The sequence below is a fragment of the Urocampus carinirostris genome, chromosome 14 (genome assembly GCF_059441175.1).
Source record: "Urocampus carinirostris isolate Australia breed hairy pipefish chromosome 14, RoL_Ucar_1.0, whole genome shotgun sequence".
Taxonomy (NCBI): Eukaryota; Metazoa; Chordata; class Actinopteri; order Syngnathiformes; family Syngnathidae; genus Urocampus; species Urocampus carinirostris.
In genome coordinates, this window is record NC_142362.1 from 16907432 (window position 1) to 16933928 (window position 26497).

The 26497-nt window shown below is 38.2% G+C and overlaps 1 protein-coding gene across 3 annotated transcripts in view; it reads right to left on the reverse strand.

Moving 5' to 3' along the window:
* Positions 1–2225: 2225 nt before the first annotated feature.
* LOC148352812 (protein TANC1-like) overlaps positions 2226–26497 on the reverse strand; it is a 115623-nt gene continuing 91351 nt past the window's right edge. Inside the window, exons 19-27 of one of the 3 annotated variants that reach the window (XM_088352461.1) lie at positions 19746–19879; positions 18891–19014; positions 13301–13476; positions 13103–13235; positions 9944–9973; positions 9740–9831; positions 8259–8405; positions 8054–8154; positions 2226–6057 (exon numbers count right to left, since the gene is read on the reverse strand). In XM_088352461.1, the coding sequence (XP_088208587.1) occupies positions 5145–6057; positions 8054–8154; positions 8259–8405; positions 9740–9831; positions 9944–9973; positions 13103–13235; positions 13301–13476; positions 18891–19014; positions 19746–19879 (1850 nt within the window). In that variant the 3' untranslated portion in view covers positions 2226–5144. The remainder of the gene's footprint in view (positions 6058–8053; positions 8155–8258; positions 8406–9739; positions 9832–9943; positions 9974–13102; positions 13236–13300; positions 13477–18890; positions 19015–19745; positions 19880–26497) is intronic. The other 2 variants (XM_088352463.1, XM_088352462.1) reach the window with 2 other exon arrangements.

Below are 26497 nucleotides of genomic sequence, written 5' to 3' on the forward strand. Positions count from 1 at the left end.
TTTTTTTGGTGCTAAAAAAACTACTTCTGTCTAAATCTGTCATCAATTTATATGAAGTGTTTTGGGGGTACTAAAGCACTAATTGTGTCCAAATGAAATGTATAAACTATCATGAGGTAGTTTTGGGGGTACCAGTACACAACTTTAGTCAAAATCACTCAAGTCAAGTTTTTACACGGGTACCAAAGCACTACTTTTTCCTAAACAATGCTTCCTCAACTAACTCCTTCAGTTATTTGGTTAAAAAAAGCACTACTTCTGTCTTAAAATACATGTACCGGTAGGTACTAATATTAGGTAGTTTCAGGATGATAACAAATCACTACTTTTGTCTGCAATAGTGTAATAATTTACTGTGATGTGTTTTCAGGGCACCGAATCTTGCAATGTTGTGTTGTTGGGGGGGATACCAAAGCACTAATGTTCATCCATATTTAATGTATTAACTACAATGGGGTAGTTATTGGAATACCAAAGCACTATTTTTTGTATCTGAATCAGTGGTAGTATAATAATGGATTTTTTGGGGGTACTGAAGTATTACTTTTGTCTAAATCTAAGTTGTAAACTAGTATGTTGTAGTTTCTGGGAACCAAAGTACCAATTCCTTCCAAAAAGGAATGTTTAAACGACTATGAGGTAGTTGAGGGGATACCAAAGCACTACTTTTGTCTGCAACAATGTAATAAATTACTATGATGTATTTTGGGGGTATCAGGGCACTACTTTAGTCTAAATTAAAGTTATGAGCTACTGTGTTGTAGATAATGGGCATATCAAAAACCTACTTTTGTCTGAATCAAAGTCATAAACTTTTATCAAGTATTTTTTTCTGTACAAAAAAATAAATGTTGTTTGTTCTTTCGTACATCGTTGTTTGTTCAAATAAAAGTCGCAAACTATTATGATGTAGTTTTTGAGTTCCAAACAAGTCATTTTATCCAAATTAAAGTTATAAACTACTATGGTGTATTTTGGGAGGGTTACCAAAGCACTTTGTTTTTGTATAAATCCAAGTCATGAACTAGTAAAATTGTTTTTCTGTGGTTATCCAAAAGAACTTATTTTTTCAAAATAAAACCACTTTGTTCAGTTTCTTTGGGGTACCAAAGAACTAATTTTGCTCAAATGAAAGTCATAAACTACTATTTTTTTTTGTTTAAATCAAATATAATCATAATATTCTATGAAGTATACTTTTAGTATCAATGGACACATTTTGTCTAAATCAAAGTAATAAAATATTCTGATATATTTTTGGGGTACCAAGGAACTAATTCTGTCTAAATTCAAGTTACAAACTACTGCATTGTATTTTTGGGGGGTACCAAACCATTAATTTTTGTTGTTGTGTTTATGTATTTTTGATTCGCAAAAACACCCATTTTGTCAAAAATAGGGTTATAAACTATTATGTTTGAATTGTATTGGGTAGCAAAGCACTAATATTGTCTAAATAAAAGTCGTAAACTTCTATGAAGTATTCTTTTAGGACCAAAGGACACCTTTTGTGTACTTTGAGGAACCAAAGTACTACTTTTTGTCATAATTACCGATAAGCTTCACCTGTGCCCGCTTCTTTGGCGCCAACTGCCTCCGCCTCTGATTGGCTCTGTCCCTATTTAAACCCACTCCTATATGTCCCCTTTTGTCAGTCTGTCTGCAAACTTCAGTTAACATTAGGCAAGCCTTTTTCGACCCTGACTCCCACCTGTTTTTTCGCTCCCGTCTGTCCCCCGGCTTCGACCCGTTTTTGATCCTGACCCCGTCTACTCTCTCGTCCCGGCTTTCGACCTTTTTTGTCCCGGACCATGTCTACTCTCCTTTCCTGGCTTACGACTCGCTTACCACCCCGACCACGTTTTTGCTCTCCTGTCCCGGCTACTGACCCGTTTTTCCGTCCACGACACCGCCATCGCTCGACACGGAAGATCCACTTCCGCGTTCAGAGCGACCTGCTTCCCGTGTCCAGATATCACCGGATCGTGGGCAAAACCCTTTTCTCTTTCTTCGAATAAAGTTTGAGAGAAACGCAACGCAAGTGGGTCCTGTGTCCGTTCTGGTCCTGACACTTTTGTCTTAAATAAAGTTATAGATCACGGTGTTGTATTTTGGGGAGGTAACAAAGCATCAATACAATAATATGACTAAAGTGTAATTAAGTCATAAACTATTAGGATGTTTCCAAAACAAAGTTTCTCAAGTCAGTTGTAGATGGTTACTTGGTATAATCACACTTGTATTATCTGAATTAAAATAATAAAATTCATTTTTTTTTGTACCAAAGAACATTTTTTTCCCTAAAACCAAGCTCCTGAACTGATATCTACATAGTTCCTTACACAATGCACAATTACTCTCGTCAACTCCATAATGACTTTTTTTGGCAAATTAAAGCTCCTAAAGAAACTCCACTTAGCAGTTCCTTGGTACCGGAGCGCTACATCGCAGAATGTAATTCTTTGGCATTAAGATAACGTCACATGATCAGATTACAGTATAACTGTGATAAAAACGTCAGCCGGGCACATTTTCCGAACAAACCCCCGTTTTTGTTTGATCACACGGCATTTTGTGGTCCCTCGCGGGCTCTTTATTTCTCTCCCGAGGTTGTCATGGCGGCGCAACTCCATTACAGTATGCGACCACGATGCTGAAAAGAAAAAAAACATGGCCCGACAAAAAAAATAGAGGAGGTGTAAACCGCAAAACGTAGCATGCACATCATTTAAATGTCTCGGTAGCTGTGCAAAAATAACTATATAAAATATATTGCTCTTACAACGAAGCCATTGGTAAATAAATTAATCTAGACAGCGACAACAAGCAATATAGAGAAGAAAACTCTGTTAATGTGGATTCATAACATGTACAAACATTTTTTTTTCTTACCACAATTTGAACAACACTGTGCATACACGTGACGACGGTTGCCGTGAAAAACAAACGCGCCGCTTGTCAAAACTTTTGGGATATATTGGACGGCTTGAATTGAAGTTTGGAGCTCAGATGTGCCCTCAGGATGAAGAAGTGTGGGTGGTGGTATGCTGGTGAGCAGCGGGCAAAGATGAAGTGGGTAGTCTTGTCCAATGTATTGAATATTTTACAATAGAAAATGTGAACTAATGTTAACGCACTATGAGGCGCACCTCCCCCAAATAGTCTTTTGTGATATATTATTTATATATAAGGCATACTGGGTTGTATGGTGCATGGAATATTTATTTGTGTATAACCGTTGGACATTTTATACGCCGTTGTCAATAACGCTGTTATGTAACGGCTTTTTTTCCAGTAACAGGGTAATCTAACGAATTACTTTTGCAGCCGTTACAACGCCGTTATTGTTCCTGGCGGTCAAATGACGTGTGTTACTTTGAATAAAGCGGTTTTCCACTTTCCTCCGACATCCTCACATCACGTCTTTTCGGATCATGTCACCATTCAAAACAGCGATTGCCATATAGTTATATAGCGATGACGAATACAGTATCTAGTAATGTGAAGAAAGAAAAGGCGAATGAGGGCTGAGTTTTGACAGCACCCGGCTCGCGTCGTTCGCGAACGAAACAGCTCTATGCGGCAGTTCTCGGAAGAGAGAGACGGCTACTCACCAATCGAGAGCTGGTTCCCCTTCAAGATGCTATTTTTCTCTTGTGATTGCTCAAGATGAAATTTTTTCAGGGATTTTGAATGCGTTGAGTACAGAAAGGATTAACATCGTTTTATACCTTATCTTTCTTTATAGATTTAGAAATATTTTAATTTATCTTTCATTTAAGTGTTAATTTTGCTGTATTTTCCCCCTTTTTAAGTCATTCGTAAAAATATATAATACATTTTAATATATGATTTAAACAACATAAAACAACCTTAAGAGCCATTTGGGAACCGAAAGAGCTGGCTCTTTTTAGTGAGTCAAGCCGAAAAAGCCTGTTCTCAATAAAGTGTCGGAATTCCCATCTCAACAACGGACCATTGGAGTTAGATTTAATGTATTAAACCCTATATTGTTTACAGTTTATTTTTGTGTGGGATAAATCTGTTGCTGGTGAGGTTCAATACATATTTTAATGTTCTATAACGCAACTACCTGTCATACAACTTATTTTTAAAGTAACGGAAACAATAACTTTAGTTACTTTTACTCTTAAGTGAGTCAGGTAGAAGTAGTGATTAACTATAACTAGTTACTCTTTTAAAGTACAGTGCCCAGCACTGCTTAGGGTATAAATTAGTGCAATTATTGATTTTAGTCACAAGATGTCGCCGACCAAAATTTTAAAAAATTGTACGAAAAAGAAATATAACTCAGGATGCGGCTGTGAGTGCACCAAAACCTCACCACTAGACCCGTAATAATACAAATGGCATATGAAAAGGCATTCAATTTAAAATCATTTTTACTCTTTTTTTAACTTACAAATGTTAGAGGATGGAAAAAACAAAGTTGTCCTGAAATATATAAATAAATGCAAAAATCACAACGAGGTAAACAACTCTTTGGTGTACCTGAAAATGAATCGGACTTTGCGTTTATTTATATCTTTTAGAACTAAATTTCAGTTTTCTCTATTCTCTAACTTTTGTTTCTAGCACTGTGAGTAGAAATAGTGTGGTAATGAAATAAAATTGAAAGTAAAATAAAGTAAAAGTAAAAATAAAAGTGTCAGCGCTCCAACCGCAGCGGACTGGGTTTGATTCCCATTGCATACAATGTTTTGTGATTTTGGCAAAGATGTTATTCGAAATTGCAAAAATAAAGTGGTATAGAGTAAAACCTTGTGTTGTAACGCCCACGTATAAATACTGCAAGCATTTCCAATCCTATGCACCATATTTTGCGGTATATAAGACCCACCAGGTTACAAGGCGCACTTTCAAATATCAAATTGGGGGTTTTAGGTGCGCCTTGTAATACGGAAACTACAGTAATTAAAACACAAACCTGTAAAGATTTTATGTGACTAATCCCGTGTAGATTTTGTTCATCGCACAAACCAACACCCACTCCATCTACCCTAAGTCAGATATCCCAAATGTTTTGTGAGGAGCGCGCTTATACAAATCCGGAGGCGAAATCTTGCCTGCTCCCCATCAGTGCATTGTTTTTTTTTTTGTAACAGACGGACGGTTGAGCAAGGCTACACGTTGGACTCGATGAAGGATCGCTTTGGCTTGATGGCCGTGATGTGCAGAGCTTGGCTGGGTCCAGGCAGGGACTTAGCGTCCTTGTAACGGATGAATTTGTCCGAGTACAGGTTAGCGTGTGGTTCCCCGTTGTGTCGGTGTTGGTAAGCTGCACCGACCCTCTTCCCCAACCTGTCGTCTTCATCGTCGTCCTCGACGCTCCAAGCGCGGCAGGCCGATTGTGGGTTTTGCGGCTGGAATCGCGCCGTTTTGTCGATGACGCCCATGAAGGGCCTGGGTTTGGACTTGACATCCGGGCCGGTCTTGCCCCCGTCCGAGAGGCTGCCGCTGGACGCCAGGCTGCTGGTGGAACTAGACACGCGTATGTTCCCCCCGGATTCGGCCTCGTTGTTGTGGGTCATGACCGTCAGAGTTACGCGGTTACCATAGAGCGGTTCAGGTAGTGGCCCTATGTCGATCCCCGGGCCAGGTTTCAGCGCGTGTCGGCTTGGTAAAGGGCTGGAGGGAGCATACTGGGACTTGGATCCGTGTGAACTGGTCTTGACGATCTGGGCTTGCTTGGCGGGCTGGAGAAGCAGACCTTGAGGAGAGTCCCGAGGGGGGTAGCGCCTTCCGTTGTTGCCCAGGGAGCGGCAAGGCGGCCGTTCATCTTCTTCCTCTTCATCCTCTTCTACGCCACGTCTTTGGCGCCGCTCCGAAGACTCCTCGTCTGAGTCGTGGCCTCCCACCGCCTGTATAGTGGTGCCATTGCCGCCTACCGCACCTTCTAGGCCGTCTTTGGTGGTTTGTGCCCTCTGCATCTGCTTGCACTCGTCTTCCACGCGAGCCAGCAGGCGACGGATCTCGCGGTTGTTGGGACACAGCTTGGCGGCATCGTGCAGGTCGGCCAGGGCGGCGGCAAACTGTCTGGAAACGGTTAAAGACAACAAGTATCAAGTATGAATGGCGTCATTCATTTTGAATACATTGAATTGTGTTTTTTTTGTTATTGATATCAACGTTGTGAAACATTTTATGCAATGGGATTGGACATGGCACTCCAGGGTAAACGTAACAAAGATTTCAAAAGGGGCAGCATGGCGGCGCAGTGGTCAGCGCGTGTGCGGCACAGTCTGAGGTCATGAGATCGAACCTCCTGTGTGGGATTTGCATGTTCTCCCTGTTCTTGCGTGGGTTTCCTCCGGGCACCCCGGTTTCCTCCCACATTCCAAAAACATGCATGTCAGGTTAATTGGCCGGTTCAAATTGTCCCTAGTTGTATATGAGCGAGCAAATTGTCTGTCCCTGTGTGCCCTGTGAATGGCTGGCAACCAGTTTAGGGTGTCCCCTGCCAACTGCCCGAAAATAGCTGTGATGCGCTCCAGCACCCCTGCGACCCTACTGAGGATAAGCGGTGCAGATAATGGATGGATGGATGAATTTCATAAGGATAAAAAGAAGAAAACATTTTTACAACATAGTGCTTAGAGACTGGCTTAGGTTTCAATACTAGTGCAATATTCGTGAATGAGAAAGATTAATAACAATAGTGCAATGAAAAGGAAGTCCAAAAACATTTAGCAGGAAAAATACCCACCAAATAAGTCACCAGGCACATATTTTCACAGTTTTGTGAAACAGTATATATTGTTACAGTTTCATTTAGCAATAGCAAAAACAATATTTTAAAAATCCCAAAAAGTCGCAAGATATGTTTTTACAGTTGTGTATGCTCATTTACAGGGGGTGATGGGGTTTGTTTTGAGGGACCTGTAACGCCTACCAGAGGGATATAGGTCAAAAATGTGGTTGACGGCATGGGAAGTGTCTTTTATAATGTTATTGGCTCTCCTACAGTATTGCAAGCCGGTAATGTTCACAATCACTGTTGGGTCTAACGCGTTAAAAGGGAACACTTGCCAGGAACGTAATCACCGTATTTTCCGAAGCATAAGGCATCCGGATTATAAGGTACACAGCAAAAATAGTCTTTTGTGATGTTTTTTTACATGTAAGGCGCACAGGACTATAAGGCGCATAGAATTCAAACTAAACTGAGGGCTAGGGTTGCAAAATAAAGTAGCGTAAAAAGTACTGTATTTGCCCATTTATTGGTCAGTCGAAATATATGACTGATCACAATTGCATAACATTGGATACAACGGGAATGGAACCTGTATTGCAGAGGGGAATGCTCCAAATACTATACCGATTTGTTTAGGTTATAATTGTCAGACATTAAACTGGTAAACTGGTCCATGGAACAGAAAAAGGTTGGGGGCCCCAGAAAAAAATTGGGGACCCTTGAAATACAGTATTGTCTGTATTTACTACAGACAAAGTCTTTACTAAGTGCACGAGATTTTTAACTGAGTAAATAGAAAGGAAATGTGGGAAATAACTCAGTCATTCAGAATTGAATGAAGAGAAAGGCATAGTTGGAAGATATTTGGTCATCCTTAAAGATATAAATGAATGCATGGCCGCACATATTCAAAATATTTGTAACTTACGATGCTAAGTTTGAGCTGGGAAAAATATAAACACATGTTTTAAACCAATTTTATTGTGATAATGAGATCAGACCTAATGCCGTTTCATGTGTTGTCTGTATCCCCAGGGGTCGAGTGAATAGGATTCGGTGCTCTCCTCGCCGCAATTCATTTATTTTCTTTTAATTTGTTAGTGTAGTATGAACATGGTTAAAGAAAGAAGAGGCCATTTCAAGTATAGTCCAAACGGCAACCCCAAACCCCAAGAAAGATGAAAAAACAAGATTTTATTTGAACGCATCTTAGAAAGGCATGTACTTGCAGACGCATCATGAATGAGCTGACTAGGGATGCAAGTATGACTCCAAGCCACAAAATGGCAGCAGAGAATTAAAAAGTCATATATTCCGCACGAGTACTCAATGAAATACCTGCTGCTCCTTTTGGCTCGTGCACGGGCGTAGTAAGCTTCGTAGGATTTGGGTTTCAGCTCCAGTGCTTTTGTGGCAAACTCCTCAGCCATCCCAAAGTCCTGCGACAAGGACGCCATTCTTTCGTAAATCAAGCATGTTTTATATAAAAAAAAAATACATGCCATGTTGTAAAATGTGAAGGAAGATGAAAATTCCATCATACGTTGGTTTTTCTGCGACAGCGAGAGAGGTTGAGGTACAAAGAGACTCTCAGGTCTTTGAAGGCCTTCAGGTCGTCTCCGTAGCCCTCCCTGGGAAATTTCCTCAAAGCGTACTGGTACCTCTGAGCTGCCTCCTTCATCTTGCCTTTCTGGAGGACACATGAAAGTGCAAACGTGATTGAGCCAAAACACAGGAGGAGGCCGGGGGCCAAAAGGTTTGCACACTGGACGCATCTCTAAACAGCAACGTATACCAGACATATGGAGTAAACACATTATCAGGAAAACTGGGACTTTTCCAAGGTCTGGATATTACAAGCTCTCTGAACACAAATTCAAATACAATATACAGATAAACTCTTTTTTCTCCTGCAAATAAAAAACACTTTCCACAAACTACCCACGTGTTAGCTTAACCCAGTAGTTGTCCGTGCTGAGTTTAACTCTTCCTTCCCAGCAGTCGTGGAAACGACATAAAAGAGACACATTTGTCTGGCCGCTTTGACCTTTCTGCTACAACATGGTGAAATGTCAACGCATCGATTGGGCAGCCTTTGAATAAACAGCTGGGACGCCTCCATCTGTTCAGATACTGTATTTTGCTATACTTCTTAATCAGTGTGACAAATGCAATATTTTCTCAAATATTTCACCTTTATTTGAGGATCCATTTATCCATCTAACCATCCGTTCATCCATCCGTGTATCCAGCTAGCCTACTATGTATCCACCCATCCATGTATCAATCCACCCATGTATCATCTCGCTAACTAGCTACGTATGTATCTATCCATCCATTTATTTATCTAGCTACCTAGCTAAGTATCCATCCATCGATTCATACATCGAGCCATCCATCCATCTATCTGACGAGCTATGTCTGCATCCATCCATCCAATTATCAATATAGCTAGCTATGTATCCATCCCTCTATGTATCCATCCATCCAATAATCTATCTAGCTACCTAACTAGGTATCCATCCATCAATTCAAACATAGAGTCATACACCCATAAACATTCATACATAAATACATATACATAGTTATACATTCATTTTTTTAATATAGCTAGTTATCCATCCATCCATCTCGCTATATATCCAGCAATCCATTTATCTATCCAGCTAGCTATCTATGTATCCATCCATTGATCCATCTATTGATTCATACATCCATGTATCCATCTAGCTATGAATGTATGTATGTATCTCTCTAGCTAGCTATGTATTTCTCTCTCTCTGTCTCTCTCTAGCTAGCTATGTAGCCATTTATCTAGCAAGCCAGCTATGTATCCATCTATGTATCCATATATCTAGCTAGCTATATATCTAGCTAGACATCCATCCCTCAAACACTAATTCCCTTGTTTCCTCCCTTCCTAACTCCATCCATCCATCCATCGATCCATCCATCGATCCATCCATCCATCCATCCATCCATCCATCCATCCATCCATCCATCCATCCATCCATCCATCCTCACCTTGTAAAGCAGGTTCCCCTCCTCCATGAGCTTCTGCAACAAGATGATGAGGATGTCAGGCTTGGAGGTAGCCATGGCCCAAGCAGCGTTACCTAGGTTAGGAAAGTAAAAATGTCAAAGTCGCTCGTGTCGGAGCCGCTTGGCCGCTCTCTCGTATTTGCCAGCAAGTCGTCACAGTGAGGTAAAGTTACCTAAAGATTGTACCTGATCGATCGTAAGGCGACGTTCTGTGACCTTAGTTTTGTGGCAGCGGGTTGGGAAACAAAAAAGAGTGAGGGGGGGCAAAAGGGAGAAGTAATACACTTGTTGAAACACTCTTTAAAGCAGCGGTTCTCAAGTGTGGTTTGATGAGTATGAAAGCGAGCAGGAGTGGTAATAGTAATAGTCTGTACAGTAATAGTAACAGTACAGTAATAGTCTGTAATAACAGTCTGTAATAGTAGACGTCTCGTTGATTAAGTTTCCTAATTGACGAATGGAGTGTAGTTAATAACTCTCTCAATTAATGATTTTGGACATTTTTGTTTATTTGAAAAAATAAATAAGTCCATCCATTTTCCTCAGGGACAATAATTGAAAAAAATAATAAAAAAAAACAAATCAGATGAAATATGTTTTTTTTTAATTTTTAGAATTACAATTGTCTTAATTGTCATTGATATCAACATTATGAAACCTAATCTCGTTGCATACAATGTTTCACAACGTCAATCAGTGACAAAAAAGACAATTATAATTCTGATTTCTAAATACAATTCCATGGAAAAATACAAACAGAACAATTAGAATGATAATAATTAACTGTGGGACCCAGAGATCGCAGTTCGAATCCCGGCTCCTCCGTGTTACATGTCAAAGTGTCCTTGGGTAAGACACTGAACTCCTAATACACCCAATAAGCAGGTTAGCGCCTTAAATGGCTGCACGGCGGCTATTGGAAAATGTGAAGCACATTGTAAAGCGCTTTGGTAGGTCATTGACTTGAATAGCGCTATATAAATGCAGATCATTTCATTTCATTTCATTTCATGAAAAGGATGTCTTTTTATAAATATTGAATAGTAATAACAATTGAGTCATTGGCTCTTATTTATTTATTTAGACTTTTTTATTGGGATCATTTTTTATGAATTGGGAATATTTTCATAAAAGTATTACAAGGAAAATCTAATTTAATACAAAATGTTTTTTCAGTAGTTTTTCATTTCTTTACTTTTATCTCATTTTAGTAATAATGGAAACAATCTTGTTAAAACACTCTACAGCAATTTTTCATCAATGTAAAAACGGGTTTTTAAAAAAAGATATATAATCATTTTATTTTGACTAGCATTTTACATTTAAATTGTTAATTAAATTCTTTTAAATCTGATTTTAAAATTAAAAATATAATGTTACATATTTTTCTCTTTAGTAATACATTCAATGAATTGGGTATTTAGTTGAATGGTACCGCCAATATATCAACTTTGTTAAGATGAATTGAATTAAATGATATGAATTATTGAACATACAGGACCGTTTTTCACCCCAGTGTTTTTCTTGTGATTGAGCCATGTTTCTGTTCAAAGTGCATAAAGTCCTAGTGGTTTCTGGGAATCAATTACTTTTGAGGTGGCACTTGGTGTCAAACATTTGAGAACGTCCGCATCAAAGACTACCCTGCCATGCAAGCGCTTCAGCATGCTGAGAGAAAGTGAAGAAGTTGCTCATTGCACAGATAAGCTGCAGCCATATGTTGCCAAAGTGATAAGAAAGCCAACCCAGCAGCTCATGAGGGAGCAAAGAAAGGACACGTATGTGTACAGCCACACACATAAGAGCACACTCGTACATGCGAATATATGTAGTGTTTTTGCGCAGCATTCCACAAAATTAGTTGGAGCTTATTTTGAAAGCTGTGAAATACTGAGCAAACAAAAAAGATGGAAAGCGAAGGCCAGGGACTTTTGTTGATGTTTCTCTGGAGTAATTTTGGCTAGAATGTTTCACATGCACAACGTTGGAGTGTGTGTGTGTGTGTGTGTGTGTGTGTGTGTGTGTGCGTACGTGTGACTTTATTTTGTTTTTATATCACCCGCCTTGTAAATCATGTTATTTCTAATTCCACAGTGACATTTTTTGAGTAGAAACCATATTCGGTAACATGGCTTGCAATTAAAGCTAAAATGTTAGGAATACACGATAACTACTTTTCCTACCGATACTCACTAAAGTCCTGCTTCTTGTGACCAATACCAAAAATTTTTTCGGGGGGTTTTGTTTTAAATGCATGCTGCACTAAGAATACACCACTTCTCAACAGTATACAAGTGATCAAATACATGATATCACAAATGCCTTGGCTAAGAAAAACATCTCTTATTCTTATGAAGTAGAGTCATCTTAACAGCTATTAGTAGCTATTCTAAATAAGAAAAAATATGCTTCACCCACAATTTCAAGAGTTATTTTACCGCTTCTGTAGAAAATAAAAATAAATTATCATAGTGAACATAAATGCTTAGAATCTCTCTAAAAATGAGTGTCGGTGAATTGGATATCAATGCCTCGCGTCAAGTGGCTAAATACTTGGTCTTTTTTTTTTTTTTTTTTTTTTTTTAATTGTGTATTTCCACAAAATTTAAAAGTTAGCTATACCTCACACATTTCATCATACAAGTATATCAAAAAATATAGTAGTGAAACACGAGTTTTACCTTTTTACTGATACAAAGACTGAACTCTACAACCAGATTCCAATTCAAAAACAGGAATGTCTATCTGATATCGCCAAAACATACATGTGGTATTTATTGTAATAGTAAAGTCATATGCTGCAGTTACGGAACAGCTATTTTTTTCATAGCTCAAATCCACAACAAGGTTCATAAAAACATTGAAAATTATGACAGAATTTAACTAACTTGCTGCTAGCCTATTTAAAACATATTTTTGACGGCACTCAATGTGATAAAAAATGTAAAGCTACATATGCTGTGTCAAAATCATTTTGAGGGTTACAAAAAAGACTCAACAAAGCAAATTCTTGGCATCTTAGTGAAGGTTTGTTTTAATAAACTGATAATTTTTCTGCCGCAATAGAATCCAGGTCACAGAATTTTATGTAAAAGTTCAAATAATGAGTTGTTTTTACTATTTTGCATCAAGGTTTTATCCTTGAAATGTAGTTGCCATCAAACTATTTAGAATGGAATAGAATTGCTTTTATTGTCATTGATAACATTGAAGGGAAAATTATTTGAAACGAGATTAGAAATGGCCCCTCCTGGTTTACATGAATGAGGTCTAAGACAAGCGGTGCAAAGAAAAAACAAAAACCACAAAAATGAACACTTGTTTTGGAAATAAAAACCAAATTACCCAGCTTGGCCCCCTTTTTCAGCAGCGTGACCACCACCGATGTGTTCCGACAGCCGATGGCTCGGTCCAGAGGCCTCATACCGCTATAATCCACATGCTCCACCAAGGCTCCTCTTTCCACCAAATACTGGACCTGAAGGAGGCATCGTGTTAGGTACCGACGGCATCACGCGTGTTCGGAAATGCACTGCCACTTACGATCTCTGCGTCGCCAAAGAAGGCGGCCAAGTCTAGCGGAGTTCGCCCGTTTTTGTCGGTGTGGTCAATCATGGCGCCTTTCTCCACTAATAGCTGCACGACGTTTTTATGTCCTTTCAAACACGCCCAGCTGAGGCCAGTCAGGCCTTCTTTGTCCATGGAAGTTAGGGACGCACCTTTTAAGAAGCACAGCACTTTATTTAATTTATAAATCTATACAATATTTTAATACAATATGAAAAGGTAACTAAAAAAAACTATTCAACTGTTTAAACAGATATTTAAATTTATGAACAAATATTGGAATGTATGAAAAACTACTGAAAACAAAACAAAACTGTATGAAAAAGAACTGCGAAGTTAAACAAAAGAAAAAGTCTTTAAATGTACCAAAAACACTAAAAAGTACTAAACGCACTGAGAATTATAATAATGTACTATTGTATAATGTGATAGACATTGGATGCTCGTTATTTAAAAACAAAATAGTTTTTCCGCAGTATCAGTATTGTCACACGGCTCTGCCCATCGATGCTGAGATATGGCTCATCTCTGAAGAGCGGGATGACAGTTAACACCGACATACAACAACGACTAGATGATGAAGGTGCTGTATCGGAGTAAAATCAGGAGAATTCTCTTGCTACTGGTATCCATGGAAACCAGTACTGTTTCATCTGGGGGAGTAAATCCCTACCCAAAAAAGGGGTCAGGAGAGGAATGGGCTATATTTGCCTAGACACTCCACAAGAAGTGGTACCCCTATGATCCTTGAGGTTAAGGCAGGAGTCACAAAGCTTTTTGACACAATATCCATTATCTGCACTGCTTATCCTCAGTATGGTCTCAGAGCTGCTGAAGCCCATCCCAGCTATCTTCGGGAAGTGTACAGGGGACACCCTGAACTGGTTGCCAGCGGGTTGCAGCGTACACAGAGACAACTCCCTCACTCATTCACACCTAGAGAGAATTTGGACCGGTCAATTAACCTAACATGCATGTTTTTGGAATGTGGGAGGAAACCAGAGAGCCCGGAGGAAACACAGGAAGCATGGGGAGAACATGCAAACTCCACACAGGAAGGCTGGATTTCCACATAGGCACAAAAGCAAAAATCATTTGAAGTTTTTTTGAGAGAGCCACACCATATATTTAAGACAAAATTCAACAAAACTGCCAAACTCATTCTCCAGACAAAAGCTAATTCTTCTGCATATTTTATTTCACTGTGTGATGATCATTTGACAAAATCTGTTATATACGAATCTGTATATATATATTTGTCTCTTTTCCAAAGTTACTTAAGAATTTTAAGGCAAATGAAGGTACCAATATATTTACCTTCAGTGCAGACCGCCATGAGCAAGGAGTCGAAGAAGTGGGGCCATATCTCCTACCATTCCTGCCGCTAACCCAATCAAAATGCTCTTGGTGCTTTTGCAATAGCTTCTGGGTGTTTGAAAATTGCTATGTGGATTTTCATCATTAAGTATCTGAACAATAAACTTAGATTGTTCAGTAAACTTCCATATAAAGGATTATTTAGCGATTTACTGCCAAAACAGGGTTTTTTGACGTGACACCTTGACTGTTAACTGTAGTTAGTATTGTGTCCTATATATACTGGACAAAACCCATTGTTAAATTAGTGTCTCAACTCGCACAATCTTAAAATCAGGTCAATGTAGCAATATATCATCTATTTGCGCAGGTCTGTTTTATATCCGAGTTTTATGTACTCATGAAAAGAGCCATATATGGCTTGTGAGCCATAGGTCCGCGACCCCTGTGTTAAGGGATCTGTGAACCATGATACTACTTGAGAGCAGTAATTTCATACTCAAATGATTTAGTGATTTTTGTTGTGCAGTGTTTGTCCACCAGGAAGCAGTGTAACAAAAGTATGGATAAAACATGAAGATTTTCATCATAAAAACACCCCGTAAGATAATATTACACTCATCAACATTAGTAGAGATGCAAGATTCATATACTTATCGAAACCTCAAGTCTATCAAATTAATTACTGTTATTTTATTGCTCAATTTGTGGTTTGATATCTTGTTTACATTCATAACTATATCGTTAGAATTTTGGCTCATCCAAATCGTTTTTGTAGTTCTTGTTTGAAACAAAAGCACATCAATTGCAACTCTTCAATCAATATTTATGACAATTTTTTTTATTAGGGCTGCAATTAACGTTTTTTAACTGATCGATTTTGTTTCAATCCATGTAATCTAAAACATAAAAAATCTTATAGAAACTGATTATTTAAATAATGGGTTTAGCACATACTATGTTAGATAATTGGAAACAAAAATAAACATGTTTTGATAAATCAAAATATAAAAAGTAAATACTGGGGAAGAAACCTACTGTCTTGAAAGAGAGTGTACTTTATGGAAAAATAACATCCACCACTATTTTGGAATTAAAAAAAAAGACATTTAACTAATGACCAATACATTTTGAGCCAACATACGCAGAACTACTAGTTTTTGTTTCTATCTATCAGGAATCAAAATATTTTTAGGGTCAGTGAATTTAGAATCCACGATTAATGGGTTATAAGAATAGTTTTTGAATTATTTGTTAAAGTTTGTCAATAATCGCTAAGTTTAAAATTTATTGAAAAACTAATCAACAACAGATTGATGATTAAAATAATGGTTAGTTTGCTGACCTGACTATGTGCATCTGGTTCGGTGAAATACACAAAGAGTAATTCTTTGTGTTTTATGTTTCAACTTCCAAGAGAGAACGGCAATAAACAACTCCTAGCAGGAACTTGGCCTCCTTTTAGGTGAATTAGTCACTATCCATTCCTTTTTGACTACTTCGCTGCCATCATTTAGGGCTCGTAAATTTTTGTACGTGGTACGTTTGAAAAATCCCATTAAGATGTCTTGGCTCATTTAGTGTTCCCAGAACTAGAGAAAATTGAAGCTAAATTGTTTTTCTATGCTCCTCAACTGTGACTGTATTTTTAAATATTTTTTAGAACTGTTAAGTATGATGTCCACTGTTTTTTGTAATAAATAAATAAAACAACTTTATTTAAAGGTAGTGTCCCTGTCTAACGGTGTTTTCAGATTAAAACGTGTCAAAGAGGTTTTTTAGGGGCCCCTTGTGGCTGTTTCCCCCACCATACAACATCAACTAATTGGTTGTGCCCAAATTGTACAAATTCAACTTGTAAGGTGTTTGTGCATATGGCTGTGTAAGTTACGTGCTTCATTCAACTTTAAGATGCCTTTCTGCTATTGGTCGACATAATATAAGATGCTGGTATGCCATTGGCCGATTGTCATATTATATGCTTGTTTGCTTTTGGTTTGTGTGATGGCATTATGAAGATGCCGATATGCTATTTGCTCGCTCAGTTTGGAATCTTGTGCTTCATAAAGACTATGCGAGTTTGTGTGATACAATATTGTAGTTTTTCTGTGTTTAAGCACTGGGTTCTCAATTGTTACCCTAGCTAAAGAAATACAGCTCTAACGAGTCAACGATTGGGGCTATTATTAAAAATAAGAAGGCGAAAAAAGCATTAAAAAAAAGGCATGACAATCCTCACAAGTTTTAAAATCAGGCCTAATTTTATCTACTCTCTCCTCCCAGCTCTGCATCCACCCACTAACTCCACTGTACCAGATCAAGTAATGTCACACCAAAGATAGATACAATTTCCTTTTTATTTATTTGTGATGTTATCAAATACATAGTTACACATAGTGTATTTTTTTGTGTATAACTCCCATTTTTTTACCCCAAAAATAACTCAAAAGTTTGGGTTCACGTTATACACGAGGTTTTACCATGTTTGTGCAATAATAAATCAGTCCACAAATATTGCTGACCACAATCGCAAAACATTGGTAGGGACAGGAATCAAACCCAGGTCATAGCGGTAAGAGCGCCAGATACTAACCAAAGGACCTCGAGTGATGCAGATAACATATGAAAAGGCATTCAACATTATTTCATTACCATATTATATTTACAGTGCCATTCGTCTCTGGTAACTTGAGTAAAAACAGTGTGAGGATGAGATGAAATCTGATGCCTATTGATGTGTCATGTACATTACTGGTATTCCAGGATTCTACCCACACCGCAACAATCCGTGTTTTGATTCCCATTGCAACCAACTGTATAGTTTGAGCTGAGAATAAGTCAAACAAAATTTGATACATATTTTTAATAAAATTAAGGGTACGCATTATACATAAAACAATAAGGTAAATAGTTCTTACTGTTTACTGTTATGATACTAATATTTAATACGTACCGTATTTTCCGCACTATAAGGCGCACCTAAAAGTCTAATTTTTTTTTCAAAAGCTGACCATGCACCTTATAATACAGTGCGCCTTATTTATGGATCAATATTAAATCGCAAAGTCTTCCAACTAACTTGCAGCCGCCGACTAGATTTTCCCCCAAACGCCAAGTAGTCCGCGGTGTATGCTGGGATTTATTTACCGGCGTTTCATTGGCTAACCAATGTGTCAATCATCATTTGAATCGATCACTATTGGCTAAAGTTATTTGGAGGTCAAGGGGCGGATCCTTTTTATCATTTACAGGCTGGCATAGGCTTAAGCTGTAAAACAAAGCCTGCAATTGGCCGAAAAAGATGTGTCAATCATCAGTTGAATCGATCACTATTGGCTAAAGTTATTCGGAGGTCAAGGGGCAGATCCTTTTTATCATTTACAGGCTGGCATTGGCTGAAGTGGCAAAACAAAGCCTGCAATTGGCCGAAAAAGATGAATGCGTATAGCACATCGTTGACGGCATACAGAAAGCATTTTTTTACTATTCTGTATTTGTAAATATTTTATTCTCCTGGATTTACTAAACTCACGGATATAAGAGGACCATGGCTGCACATTATTATTGAACACAACGACTTCGGTGAGCTACTTCGGCTTTATATTTTCCCTGTATATTGTTTCAGACTGAACTCGATGTTTCTGTGATAAGCGGTGCAGATAATGGATGGAATGGAGTGGAGTGTCTATTTTTAAATTAAACTCAATTCCAAGTGTTTATTGTCATATGCACAGTAAAGTTGCGAGCGAAAATAGAAACTAAGGAATGGTTGGCATTTCTTGAATCCCAAGACTTTAACCTTCCGAATGATGGAACGATGCATTTGAGTGACATCGTACGGACACCGCATCCGCACGTGTTCTCGACACGTATTTGCGTCTTTGCAAGCTTTGGGAATGTTAAGGGGGTAATCAGTTTGACTGAACTATCTGACTGTTTTGTCGACGTTCCCATTGTAGCGCCTTATAATCCGGTGCGTCTTATGTATGTAAAAAATAGGACCAAAAACTTTTTTTTCGGGGTGCGCCCTATAACCCGGTGCGCCTTATAGTGCGGAAAATACGGTATATATAATTTTAATGCTTTTATCCTGGTTATCAGGGAATTCGATCGTATAAGCTGATGCCATACTACAACCTCATCTTGCATCCCCACTTTTGAGCGGATTCATTTTGTATCCTGGGGCTCTACTGTTTCATTTTCCTTACATTGCATTGAATCATGAAGGAAACGTGGGCACGTATCTCACCTCTGGAGAGCAGAAAGTCGACGGTGCTCAGGTGACCCTCGCAGGCAGCCACCATCAGTAATGTTCTGCCCTGCTTGTCGCTGACGTTAATGTCTGCACCGTGCTGCAACAGCAGCTCTGCAATCTAGGAGAGAGCATGCCAGATTAATACGTCATGACTAGATTTACACTGCTGGCTTCAATCGTCCTAAAAATTTTCCTCTGGTGAACTTTGTCTGGAAAAAAGTGAGATCATTCATTATCATTCTTGCATGCATTTTAATCTATGGTTCATATTTTCCAAGGCTTTGAACCAGGGATACAGCGATTAGTCGAGGTTGTCGACAAAAATAGATAATAAAAAATAGTCAACAATGAATTCCATTGTCGACAATGGTTGCCAGACAGGTTTTTCCAACAAAGTGAGGCATCTCAACATTTTTGCTGAAATTTTCGCTCATGCGCAAAAGCGTCTCTGTCTCGAGTGGTAACATAAACATACAGAAATTGCTGGCTGTGTGCTCTGTCTGAAAAAAATGAACGACAATTGGTTTCAATGACAATAAAGACAATTCAATTCACAATCCGCAAAGCAGTGAACCAGCGATAACCAAAGCACAAAGTAGCAAGGGGTCTCTGTATTTGACTAATCATTTCAATAGTCGCTCACTAGGGGACTAATACAATTTGTTGCAGCCCTATTGTGAACTACAAATCCAGCAAAAAGTCTTTCCTTCTCCCGATTTAATCCAGACAAATTGAGGGACTGCTGCGAAGAAGCTTATTAAACGCGCCAGGCTTTCTGAGAAGATGGAACTGAGCAACAGGAGACAAAATCAATGGTTGCCTTAGAAACAGAGGCGATGTTGGGCTCACCTGCCAGTGGCCCTGCCTGACGGCGCAGAAAAGAGGAGACACCCCCCGTCGGTTGACCTGCTGCACAGTCACTCCCTGCTCCAGCAGAAAAACGCACACCTCCATCTTTCCTCGGCCGGCGGCCGCCGTCAGTGCTGAGGAAGGAGCAAAAGATGCGGCAACCTTTTACTTCACTGGTGTTATTTCGGTTCAAAGGATCATTTGCTTGGATTGTTTGAGTGCAATGGAGTCTCTTTCGATAACAATTACAAGGTCTCATCTCCCATCTCATCTCATTAGCTGCACCGCTTATCCTCAGTAGGGTTGCGGGGGTGCTGGAGCCCATCCCAGCAATCATCGGGCAGTGGACAGGGGACACCCTGAACTGGTTGCCAGCCATTCCAATTACAAGGTAAAATAACCAAATGGATGGTTCAACTCACAAACATAGCTAGTTGTTTTATGTACGTACATCGATAGGATTAAGAAGAAAAAAAAAAAAGATTTCTCTCTCTAAGTTGGATGTTGTATTGTGTACAGCTTTTTCTGTGTACAGGACAGTACTGTAGGGGTTCTGTCCGTCGCTACCGGCGTGTGGCGCTGTGAGAACTCACCCATCATCCACACCGAAGAAGAAATCAGACTTCCTCTTCCTAGTTCGTGTGTATCTCCAGCGCGCTAAGAACTTTGCCATTTTATTGTTTAATATCTCGCGCATTCATTCAATATGGTTGGTGTAAAGTGTAAAGAAGAGGCGAGCGATATAATAAATAAATACGGTAAATAATTACACAGTTGTAACAAATGATTTGTTTATTCCCGGTCCTTCCAGTGTTAAAAGGTTTTTTATTTTAAAAAAAGAAGAAAAAAAAGATTTTAAAAAAAGGAAAACCTTGATTTTTTTTTAAAATATCACGAAATATATAGATAAATAGATCTTACATATTAAAAGCAACATTTTAAAAACAAAAAGATCCCCCAAAACTGAGGTTTCTTTTATTGCTACACTCCAAGACAGTAAAACAGAAAATAACTAGAGATATTGCAGCAGTCTATTCATACTTCCCAATAGCAAAATCAAATTGGGTTGAAAAAGCCACATCCGTTGGATTAGCATGTAAAATAATACTGGGGGCTGAAACATTTTAATATGCTTGTTTTAAGAATATATGTCTTTTTCCTTAGTTAGTTTACAAGTGCTAAAAATACAGTAATTTTACAATACAATGAGCTAAACATTTATCTCCTTTTTAGCTGCAAATTTTATCTTCGCTGTCTTTGTAAAATAAAATCTCCAAAATGTGTTTTTTAATGTTCATTATCTATATCTTCCCTCAATGGTTAAATAGGGAATTTATGAAGGAATCATTTATTTTCAAAACATGTCAATATAAAATGTATCGTAACCTTTATATCCATTTTTACCCCCGCCCTCCCAATCTAATTTTTTTAAAATATGTTTTTATTCATCCACCTAAGAAAATTGGGATACTTCAAAGAGATTAAATATTTCCTACGTTCAGACAGTAAATTATTTCTGCAGGGAAGCATCTTTCCCTTCTTTATTAACAAAATGCCAAACTGTTAAATCAGCTAAATTTCTTTTTTTTTCCTCATCTGTGCGACATGCCCCCCATGGCAAAGAGGTTCGGAATCACAAGCTGAGGAAGTAAATGTGATTGCTCGCTCCAGCCAGAATCCCATTTACATCAAATTGTGCACCCCGGGCCCCAACTCATCACAGGTAAATAACCTGGAAGATAACTGACAATCTCAAATCATGCAAACACTCTTTCATGGCAATCGGTAAAATGGCTCCGAATCGTTGTAATTTTCCGATGATTCAAATAAGAACATTTCCTTCAAAAATAAACACATAGGCGCTGTGAAACGAAGCAATTATCCAAAATATGCAGTGCTGTTTTCTATGAAGCAATTCCGTTCAAAAAAAGACAATTCCCGGGGAGAGAATCATCTTTTTGCATAACGGCGAAGCACCCGAAGAGGAAGCAGGCACAGATGTGCGATCCAATCATCCTCTCCTCAACAATAGGAGACACATCAGGCAATTTGCATGGAGATGAAAGGAACATTTCATTTGAAGCAGGTGATACACACCATAAGGCGCAGACTTTAACGGCATCCAATATGAGCCCTTTTTTGTCTAAGCAATAATGCTCACCTCTAATGACAAGCAGACAGAGTCAGAGTGCTTCTGAGCCAACAGTGTTTTCATTATTGTGTCTCGACTTTGCTGTAAGTAGTCTTCAGATGAATTGTATTCGGATGACTATTAGCAGTGTCTCAAATAACGTCTGCGTGCATCTTTTATGTCGGGCGTACAACTTTTCTAAACGTCTCCACCTGGGTGGCCAACAACTTTCTCAAGGGGGAAAAAAAAAAAAAAAAAAAAAAAAAAAAGGGATTTTTTTTTTTTTTTTTTTCAAATAAAACGTTTGCAGTATTCTGATTTCGAAATCTTTTCGGTTTGGAAATTTCGGAATTTCAGTTCGTTTGGCAATTTGCATACTCAGCAGCCAATCAGAAGCATGGAAAACAGCGATGTCATATGCACGCAATGAATGTAATAAGTAGATTTATAATAAACTTAATTTTAAAGTGTTCTGTTATATATTCTGATTATCAATCCTTAATACATTGCAACAATGTTTTTTTTTTGCGATTAGTCGTCTTGTGTTTCAAGTTGTGAAATATGGGGCAGGCAACTTTATGGCTGGGCAGGCAACTTTTCTGCAAGTTGTCTGCCCTGGTGTCCCGTAACTTTTTGTCATGAGTTTCAGACACTGCTATTAGTGTGGTGTTTTGATCATGGAGCTAAAACAGGAAACTGAAAATATTTGTCGGCTAATAGTTTCAATAGATCCCCGGGTAACGGTGTCACTTAGTTTACAATTTTCTCACGTAATGATGTGAAATAAGAGGTTTATCCACCCCTTGTTATGGCATTTTCCTCACCATACGACATTAACGGTGCTGTCCGGAATTTTAAAATGTTCAACTCGCTGAGACAAACTTCTGACTTAAATCATTATTGCACCCTCTGTTAAGCTGCTTGTGTGGTCTTCTTTTTTTATATTTTTGGGAGTTTGAGTTGGCATTTGGACTGTATTTTAAACAGTCCTTTTTTTACGTTCACCATTTTCATGCTACAGTTACAGATAACCGCGGGCATCAGCATGAATTCACTGTCTGCAATAGGTTTGCTGTTTTGGTCTGCAATTTCTCTTTGTTATGCTCAGAATCTGGTGTAAAAATCATTCATTTATTTAGCTGCTAAAAAACAGCAGTGATGCTAATGGGAGAAGCAAAAACATTATAACACTAGAAACGAAGCTTGCAATTATCAATAAATACAAAGAAAGCACTTGCATAATTACCCTCGCAAAGGAATATGGCTGTGACCAATCGACGACTGGGGCAATTTTTAATAAAAGGAGGCAATAAAGGAAAGTCCAGGGTTCATATGCCTTTTCATGACCAAATTCAATGCCATTATAAGGAGTTTCAAAGCCAATTTTCTAATTTCTCCTGTACCATTCAAAGATGAAGAAATAATATATTTTTATACTGTATGGTTAATAATAATGATAATAATAATTGATTCATTGTCATTTTTACTATTATTATTGATTTCACCAACAAAGTTTTAGGTGCCAAAGTAAGTCAAATCTTCTCAAGTTTTATTTTTCTTAATTTAATGCGTAGTCTTATGCAACATCCATTGCAGCCTGGTCATCCTGGAGAGGGGATTACCTCATTCATGTGCGGTCCGCTCTCAAGGTTTCTTCATTTTCCTAATGCTGAGGTTTTGAGTTTCTCCTTGCACTTATGAAGGTTTTAGATCAGAGGTTGGTGTAATAATAGTCTGTAGTCTGTAATAGTATGTAGTCTGTACAGCTCTTTGAGACGTCTTGCGATTAAGTGCTAAACAAATACACATGACATGACTTGACCTGACACACTGCCTAAAATTCATTTTAAAAAGCATTTTTAAACCTCAGATTGAAAGTATTTTCAAGGATTTCAAGTACCAGTATGAACCCTGAAAGTTTTTTAAGGGAGTGATAATAGTTTTAAATCAGATTCAATTTTAATTCATCATGTCCTCCAGCCTGTGCATCCCCTCACTAACTCTACTGCAGCAGCCCATGTCACGTCACACCAAATGTAAATAAAATGTCCTATTTCCTTATTAAATCATGTATATGTTTTTTTAGATATAATAAGCACTCATAATATAGTGTTTGTACTGATATTTAATACACACTGTACGTACTTATGAGGGGTACCAGCGGTTTGGAACGCATTGGATAATTATCATAGGTTTGTATCCTCCACCATACAGAAATTTCACTTTACGATCCCCACCTCAGAAAAGATTAATGTCGTCTCTTGAGAGTCTACTGTAATGTGATAAATTATTTGAGTAATTTTACCCAGCTGTATAGCGCATCCGAATTTCCATTTTAAAGAGTAAGGACCGGCAGGTGAATTACAGTTAACCACTAAGAAAACTCTGAAAATGTCTTTTGTGCCTACCGGAGTAATAATCTTCTCCATTGGAAGCAACACAAGCGTGACAAAAGGATGATTTTATCTGACCTTCAACCTGTAATACTCGGTGCAATATGAACTTTGGGTCCCTGCTAGGCAGCCCATTTTCCCACAAATACAGATGGGCTCCCGGTGGTTTCTAAATAAGGTCCTGGTGGCAGGAGGGATATCAGAGATTGTGGTCGCGGCAAGGATGCGAGAGTCACTTTGTGCTGCCGCAGACCTGCAATTTCACTCGGGTGCAACGGATGCGATTTGGAACACGCCAGTGGTGCTAGACTGTGGCTGTGAGCTGCTCCACCAAGGAGAAATATTTTGAATTCCTTTGTCCCGGCGCGGTAATAAGGTCTGGCGTACTGTGGCCATCTCGAAGGGGAAATGGCTTTACGCGCTGCACCATTTTCAACATTTTCAATCAAGTACTGGTTAATTCATTAACGTAAAAGTACACAATTCTATTTTTGAGTAAATAGTTTATTAAATCTGTTCAGCCCTCCACTCCAAAAAGGTTTTATATTGTATAGATCAGAAATGGGAGAACCACGGCCCGTTAAGCTTTAGAATTAGGTCTGCCGAACAGAAATTGTAAAAATCTAATGTTTTAAAAAAAGACAGTATGTTTCAGACTAAAGGACGTGCCAGATTAAAAGCCGCATACTTGAATTTAAGAACAAAACTCGACAAAAAAGCAAAACTTTTCATTCTATTAGCTGCACTGGATTTCAAGCCGCAGGCTTAAACTAGGGCTGAAACCAACAGTTATCTTAATAATCGATAAATCAGTCGATTTTTTTCCAATTATTTGATGTTTTGGAAGTTTTGGACAGAAAGAAAAAATAGTGCACAAAACATCATGAACGTCATCAACATCAAATAACTTAACAATAAACAAAAATACATACAAATGTATGCTTTACACTAGACACTCTCCCTACCACCTTACCAAAGATTATATTACATTTGGACTTACTGTTACAAAACAGAAATGAAGAGAGAGCAATACATTTTATTTTGAGTGTTGAATATTTTTTTTCTGCAAAAACAATATAACAGAAATTAAAGCACTTTTCAAAACGTTGTCAACGAATTTGTTTTCCTGGTTAAATCTTTGAATATGATAAACACCCCAATATGCAAATGATATATAAAATGCACAAGAATATGCCCCTTGAGTTTAGTTTAACATGTCATCACTATTATTATTATTTTTGTTTTGGTTTTTTTCCTCTGTATTTATGCAACAATTACTGCTCTCTTGATAATTGTAAACTTTGTAATGTTTGACTGTTTTATTCCAACTTAACTTAACGTAATGATGCAATGTTCAATAAAAAAGGATTTCAAAAAATGCAAGATACTCTTTTTAAAAATAAAAACCATTCGGAGACACACCCACTGCTGGACCAATTTGGTACTTTAAACCTTAACTTCACAATTAAATTCAGTGCACTTACTTGCATAGAATTAACGTGCATAGTGGCTCATAAATCGCGCAACACAACAAATCGATTATGAAATTAGTTGCCAACGCTTTCATTAATCAATTTTAATCGATTTGTTAAATGTTGAAATCCAAGCTTAAAAAGGCCATAAGAATGAATTAATTTACGTCCTTTTCTCACAATTTAACCCATAACTGCCTCCAACCGTGAGGGTAATCTGGCATCAACGCCTTCTGCTCCCGAATGCCAACGGCATCGTGACCCTGCACACCTGACGCAGTTTTCAGTTTTGCTCAGAGTTATTTATGTCATGTGTTTTTAGATAATGAGGTCATTTAAGGCGATGTCCGTAACTTAAAAATATTATATTTGCTGATCCCATGTTCTGGCTGAAATCATTATAGCAGCCTCTGTCAAACTGCTTGTGTGGTGCGTACACAGATGTGTCTCTCTTAGATGCACTTGAAGAAACTGTTCTTTTTTTCATCTTTTTGGGGGTTTGGGGTGGCAATTGGACTGTATTTGAGACTGCCCTTTGTTTTACTTTCATCATTTTTATCCTAGAATAAAAGAAAGCCTCTATCACGCGCATTACATCACTCTTTTACTCCCCATACCCTCGCCTCCTTTTCCACAGCCTTATGCGCTCCATGGCCGGAACACCAATGATAAAAGTAAGATAAAAGTAGATAAAGAAAAGGTTCTCTGAACTCAGTTGGCCATTGTTAACACATACTTAATAGAGAAAATAATTAA